Source organism: Callospermophilus lateralis, chromosome 2, assembly GCF_048772815.1.
Source record: "Callospermophilus lateralis isolate mCalLat2 chromosome 2, mCalLat2.hap1, whole genome shotgun sequence".
NCBI classification, from domain to species: domain Eukaryota; kingdom Metazoa; phylum Chordata; class Mammalia; order Rodentia; family Sciuridae; genus Callospermophilus; species Callospermophilus lateralis.
In genome coordinates, this window is record NC_135306.1 from 157,334,552 (window position 1) to 157,342,267 (window position 7,716).

General features: G+C 32.8%; 1 protein-coding gene across 1 annotated transcript; it reads right to left on the reverse strand.

Annotated features, from left to right (window-relative positions):
• Positions 1–1,948: 1,948 nt before the first annotated feature.
• On the reverse strand, positions 1,949–2,897 carry LOC143389372 (olfactory receptor 5P76-like). The gene has a single exon (XM_076842486.1). It carries the CDS (start codon positions 2,894–2,896, stop codon positions 1,949–1,951), a length of 948 nt encoding a protein of 315 aa, XP_076698601.1. The 5' UTR covers position 2,897.
• Between the last annotated feature and the right edge of the window lie 4,819 nt (positions 2,898–7,716).

Sequence of the window (7,716 nt, forward strand, 5' to 3'; positions counted from 1 at the left end):
CTCTTCTTCCTTCCCTTTATTCCCCTTTGTCTACTTACTGATCTTTCTTCTATTCTTTTTCAGCCCCCCCCTTATTTTGGATTAGGTTCTGCATATTAGAGAAAACATTTAACATTTGACTTTGGGGACCGTCTTATTTCCCCTAGTGTGATAGTCTTCAGTTTCATCCATTTACTAGCAAATGCCATAATTTCATTCTATTTATGGATGAGTAATACTCCACTGTGTATAGATATATTACATTTTCTTTATCTATTCATATGTTGAAGGGCACCTATGTTGGTTCTCTAGCTTGGCTATTGTGAATTGTGCTCTTATTAATGTTGTCTATTGTAGTTCAGATTTTTTACACTGTGCTACTTAAAAATTGGTGTAAAATTCCTTTCTGAAAAATATATCAAACGGATATGGTGGCTCACACCTGTAATTCCAACAGCTTGGGAGGCTGAAGCAGAAGGAGTGCAAACTAAAGTCAGCCTCAGCAATTCAGCAAAGCCCTAAGCAACTCAGTGAGATGATGTCTCAAAAAAAAAAAAAAACCTGTATCAGATTATTACCTTTTATATTTCATTTACCTGAGAGGGGAGTTTTAGTTTTTCCTTAGCTATTACATTTTTCCTGCCAAGAAGGTTAATATGTGCCAATAACACTGATGGAGTTATAGGAAAATTACTGTAAAATTCATCAACAGCCAAAAACTTACAGTTTTGTTTAACCATTTTTTTCTGCATAACTTCATTACTAATAGCTATATTGTTTTGGAAAAAGATTTGAGACTGTTCCACAAAAAAATTACAGAAATGTGAAGACTATAGTGCCTCTTTTATAAAACCTGAAGTTGTTTTATAATTTCTCTGAGAACCATGTATTTGCACACAGAAAGGCGACCTATTTCTCAGATAACGGCATTCAAGGTCTTATATTCTGCCTTTGAACCATAATGGATTCTTATACAGTATATTTGTTCAGAATTATAAATCAAAACTGTATAACATTTATGATGCCTGATAATGTGCATTGTACCCTTTAAGAAAAATGGTTAACAAAATATTTTGTCTTCTCTAAATTTCCATCAATTCCTACTTCCAAAGCATTTTCAGCCTATTTTGTTTTCTGTGAGTCAATTTGACCTTGACTGAATTTCCCACAAATCCTAAGAAACTAAAATATCAAATGGTCATGGGCAGCATTGTTTATAACAAAAATGATTTATTAATTATAAATTGCATCTGGATTGAGAGGACAATACACAAAAAACATTCTGTTTTATGCCATATTCTTTCCAGTGTGTGCTGATTTTAACTATAAGCAGCCCTTGTAAGGACTCCAGAACTACCTCTAACATTATACGATAAACTGGTTCTAGTTAAGGTCATAAGTTTTCTAAGCAAGATGCTCTTCCGACTGTATTAGCACATGAAATCCTATGTAAAATTCCTCAGCATTATGATACCAGAGGAGCAAACCTGGTGTAAGTCTTTGGGTGTGGTGAAATTTTCCGTTATGAAGTTCTTATGATTGTTCTGCATGCTTTTTACTTTGGTTTGTTATCTGTGATAATATACATTTCAAGTGATCTTTTAACATTTTAATCTAAGTAATATTATAGTCTATGTTAATTAATTCCCACATTTTAAATCTTTGTGATTTTGTTTATATTGTCCATTATTTCCATTGATTCCTACTTCAAAAGCATATTCAGCAGATTTTGTTTTCTGTGAGTCAATTTGAATTCTTAATTTTAAAATTTGATTTAGTTTTATTAATGGCAACTCACTATGAATCCCTGAATACTATAACATCTGAAAATTGAACTATTATATTTACTTAGAAGCTCTACACAGAATATGATATGTTGAAAAATATATTTCAAACACAAGCACTCAGTTTATATTCATTATATCTATGGGACACTTTTACTATATCAAGCCTGAAAAAATAGAAGATATCAATAAAAAAATATTTTCTTACTAATCTCTCTCTTCAGAGCCCCTTTAATCTCCTGGTTCCTGAGACTATAGATGAGAGGGTTCAGCATGGGGATCACCACTGTGTAGAACACAGACACCACCTTGTTCTGGTCAGTGGAATAGTTGGACCTGGGCATCACATAAATGAAGGTAATGGTCCCATAGAACAGAGTGACTGCAGTGAGGTGGGAGGTGCAGGTGGAGAAGGCCTTGAGGCGTCCCTCAGTGGAGCTCATCCTCAGGATGGTGATGAGGATGAAGATGTAGGAGATGACAATGACAAAAACTGTTACCACAATGATGGAGCCAACAGAAAATGAGGTAACAACTGAGGGGACACTAACATCAGAACAAGAGAGCTCAACCAAAGGAGCAAAATCACAGAAAAAATGGTTGACTCGATTTGGTCCACAGAAGAGCAAAGAAAAGAAAGAAATGACAAAGGAGGAAGCATTGAGGAAACCCCCTGTATAAGCCACTACAAATAACTGGAGACAGACTTGTGTGGACATTTTGGTGGAGTAAAGCAGTGGGTTGCAGATTGCCACAAAGCGATCATAGGCCATGGCAGCCAGAAGGAAGCACTCCACTGTCCCAAAGAACGCTGCTGAACCAAGCTGGATGCCACACCCAAGGTAGGAGATGGCATTCCTCTTCACCAGGATGTTTACAAGCATATTGGGTGTGACAGAAGATGAATAGCCTATGTCAGCAGAAGCTAAGTGGCTCAGAAAAAAGTACATGGGGTGATGGAGCTGAGAAGAGACTCTGATGAGAATGATCGTGCTGAGATTGCCACAGATGGTCACCAGGTAGATGCACAGGATGATCACAAAGAGGAAGACTCGGAGGATTGGATCCTCAGTTAAGCCCAATAGAATGAACTCTGTCACTGTAGAGTGGTTCCCATTGACCAGGGAATCCATGGGACAGTGGCTGCTGAAAAATGACCTGTGGGGAAACACGACATGAAAGTATTTATAAACAAGATGGTTTCATTTTCATTAATGTATATGGGAAGTAAATAAAGATGATCAAATGCCAGTACTAATTTATGTGCAATGGTGACTTTATCAGTGTTTTATGTTAGTTTTAGTAGAAACCCCAGGAAAAATTCTTTCATGTAATGTCTTTTCTTCTTCATATATTATATGGTTTCAAAAAAATCAAGCTATAAGACAGATGAAAATAACAAAAATGAATGAAGAATATATTAGGAAAAAAGAATATTCATTTTTTTCTTTCTTTTTTTTAAGAGAGAGACAGAGAGAGAGAGAGAGAATTTTTTTTTTAATATTTATCTTTTAGTTTTCGGCGGTCACAACATCTTTGTTTGTATGTGGTGCTGAGGATCGAACCCGGGCCGCATGCATGCCAGGTGAGCGCGCTACCACTTGAGCCACATCCCCAGCCCCATTTTTTTTCTTTCTTATTCATTGATTTTTTCCAAGGATGACTTCAATATGGCTAAACTTTATAAGCTTCATTAGCTTTCCGGCATATAAGAATATATATATATATATATATATATATATATATATATATATATATATATGAATTATATGTATTGATTATTATACTTTAAGTGTATTATAAATTTGCTGGATAAATTGTTTGTATTTGAAGTTAAAAATATTGTTGCATTAAGTGTTTTAAAATATCAATAAAATCCCTATGAAAAAAACCTGATAAATTCATTTAATAAATCAAATCATTTCCTACTGCAATAATGATTTCTAATTTGGATTTTGTGGTATGAAATAATATTGTTGTCAACATAATATACAGCTGAATAAAACATAGAATTAAAAGAAGAATCACAAAACTTCTGACCAGGTCAACCTCCTCTCCAAGTTTACTGAGTATATTCACCAAGCTTTTTCTAAGATTACCTCCTAACTAACAGTCAGATGCAAAAACACAAGAAGATATTCTGGAAAGATTTTTTTCTCCTTACATTTTAAAATATTCAATCTAAATATTAAGGAATTCCCAAAACATCTCAACATTGGTAGAGTGCCACCTTTGCATAGTGTTGAAAGACCATAAGTTTCTGTCTTATGGATAGAGAACAAGGATTTCTGGTAACTTGGGCTGTGACTATTTCTTCCTTCCCCTGAAACCAATGGTGAAAACAGAGAAAATCAGCCAATATTGCCCACTAGCTCATTGCTTGATTACACCTATTCTCTTTCCACACTACCCTTTCTGGCAACAGATAATTTTAGAGAAAAAAGTTTTCTCAAATTGTACATGAAGTTTAATACATCAGATTCATAAACAAAAGTCAAAATCTTACCTCTTGAGATGAGAATTCATTCATATTTTAGTAATAGACCAAAAACATTGTGGTCATATAGCTCTTTTCATTTTGTTCTCAGCTGGGGAAAAATCTCTGAAGACATTAGAGATTCATATGTGAATTCAAAGGCATCACAGAGTATCATTATTTTCTGTAGTAGATATTGAGAAGTTCAATTCAAACATGAAAAACAACCAATCCTTCAAGATTCTGTCAATTCTCAAGTGGTCAATTTGTTCTTTTGTTTTTTCTACCTGCATAGTTCTGTAACCTTTGTTTAATAATTACTAAAGAGCATAATATGACAAATTAACTTATACATAAATATTAGTTCCAAGCAAACTCTGATATTTCTAATTAAGAAATACTCAGTGCTGTACTTCAGATATAAAATGCTAACCTTAGCTATTGATCATTCAATATGTGTTTATTGACAAATATTGTGTATTGATATCTGTAACACATGCTATTAAGTACCTTGGGGAATAGAAGGTAAAACTGCAAGTACAGTTGAATTTTAAGTAATAAGTATTTTAAGTCATGTACGTTAATTGTTAAGTCATGTACATTAATTGTAGAGCAGAAGTAAGAAAATAACTGTCTTGAGAGTTGTATAAAGAAGTACACATTTTTAAAAGATGTTTGGATGACTTCCAGATGAAAAAGTATCTCAAAGCATTGCTTCTTGAGTAGTTCCTTGTGGTGTAGATATATCATGAGGGAATGCAGGAATCTTCAACCTGAATACTTAGTCTTACCCATATACTCTTACTAATTCTAACTTGAGAATCTCCTATCTCAACCTCTGAAATCTCTCATTTGAGGAGTGATTTTACCTCCACTAATATAATAATAACCAATATTCACATGGAACTCACTTTATGCAATCACTATGCTAAATATTTTACATATATTTAATTCTCACAACAGTTTTATCAAGTAGGAACTTCTATTATCCTTATTTTTTTCTGGTAGTACTGGGGACTAAACCCACATGCACTCTACCACAGAGTTGTATCCCTAATCCTCTTTTATATTTTTATTTTTAGGTTGTGTTTCACTAAGATCCTGAAACTGGCCTCAAACTTGCAATCCTTCTGCCTCAGCCTCATGAGTTACTTGGATTAAAGGCATGCATCGTTGTGAACAGCTTATTATCCTCATTTTTCAATGAGAGAATGGAGACTGAAGAATCCAAACAACCTATTATACAATATTCCACCTCACCTTGTTAGATTCCTTCTTCTGGTACCATCCAGAAAAGTGTCTCCTTCCATGCTCCACTCTTTCTCTGTAGCTTACAACCTTCTGGGAGATCATCAGCCACCTATACAGTCCCTATGCAAGACTTTCTAGATGTGGAACTAGCTAAGATACCTGAGCACAACCCCAAATAATGTAAGTGGAATGCAGTGCAGACACATAACCTTAGCTTTCAGCTGGACAATTTTGGAAGTCCATCTCTGAGTTTCCACCTTGTCACAGCTGAATCAAGTTATAGTTGTTTCAGTTATGTTGTTGATTAAACAACTAGGAAGATGGACATCAAGTGACAATGAATCTCTCACTTGCAAGAATGGATAAAGAGAATCTAAAATGGTGAATACTTTGATATAAAAATCTATTGTATACACTTTAATTTCTTTAAGGTACATAAAAGTCCGCATATTATTTGCATGTATATTATTTACATGTATAATATTATATGATATTGTATAATATTGATATATTTATGAAGATACATGCAAGAGATACAACAAAAACAACATAAATGTAGCATAAGAAAATAAAGATATAACATCTCAGTGTCTTTATATCTGAGCTGAATTACTATAATAGTAACCCTAGGTAAAATGTGAAAATTTAGGAATACATATTGTAATCTTGAGAATAATAATTTAAAAAACAGGAACATATATGCAGAAAGAATAATATGGGATCTTATTTTTACATGCTACTATTAAAAATAAACATATATATTTATAGTATGAAAAAGCATAAATATTTAGGAGTAGATTGACAAACATTAATAATTTTAAGTAGAAATTTTAAAAGACCTAATCAAATAGAATGAGATATACCATATACCAGGAATGGGAAACCCAGTGTAATTAAGATGCCAATCCTCAAAAAAAAAATTAATGTGGAGATTCAATGCAATGTGAATCATGTTTTATAAGGACTTTTTCTGTAAATTAGGAAGATTATTTGTGTAGATATGCAAACCAATCAGAATAGTGAGAGCTGTTTAATGAACCAAGAACAAGTTTTGGGGATCTGTACTGCATGCCTTCAGATATTACAGTGGACAAAAATCCAGATAAATAATTTAAAAGTTGATGTATAAAATGACTAAGAATCTAAAAGTATATATATGAAATGAACTAAGAAAGAAAATACAGGAAGTGGAAGATCATTTCAATAAATAGATAATTATTGTTATCAAGAACCAAACAGATATCATTGAAATAAAATAATTTACCAAATTAAAATTTAATGAAAATTATCACTGATAGTTTAGATGATGCAGAAGACAGATTTTTCAGATATCAAAGACAAAATGTAAAATCTTTAAAAACTTGGCACTAAAAATGATGATAGACCATGACAATGATATTCAGGAAATATGGAACAATATGAAGAGACTAGATCTAAGGATCATTGGCATCAAGGAATAAAGTGAGATACAAACTAAGAACATGTATAAACCTTTTCAGTGAAATAATAATAGAAAAAATTTCAAACCTGGAAAAAGAGATGGATATTCAAATATATGAGGTATTCAGAACTCCAAATAGATGAGTTCATGAAAGATCCTCTTAAAGGCACATTATGATTATAATATCTAATATACAGAAGAAGAATTGAATTTTAAAAGCTGAAAGACAAAAATAGAAGTTCAGATTTAGATGGAAATGAATATGAATCACCACTGATTTTTCAGCCCAGATTTTAAAAGCTAGGAAGGGTTTGGAATAATATATACCAAATTCTGAAAGATTATGATTGCCAACCAAGATTGTTTTATTCAGCAAAGATATCCTTCCGAGTGAAAGGTGAAATAAAAACCTTCCATGATAGGCAGAAACTAAAAGAAATTTATGACTACTAAACAGACACTACAACAAATGCTTAAAGAAATATTTCATGTAGAGGAAATGCAAGCCAAACTTCAAAGAGAGCAAATGAAGGAATCCCACTAGAAGAGTAGCTTAGTGAAGGAAACCCAAGTGTAAATAAAACATTACAAAAAATCAAAATGACAGAAAATAATAATCATCTCTCTATGATGACACTGTAATGGTCTCAATTCTACAATTAAAAGATGTAGATGGCTGAGTGGGTTTAAAAAAAACAGGACCCAACCTTTTGTTGTTCATTAGAGATTCACTTTATAAGCAAAGACACATAGGCTGAATATAAAAGTTTTGGGGAAAAAATATA

Excerpts from the sequence above, each read along its gene's own strand:
- LOC143389372 (XM_076842486.1), bottom strand. The coding sequence starts at position 2,896 with ATGGATTCCCTGGTCAATGGGAACCACTCTACAGTGACAGAGTTCATT.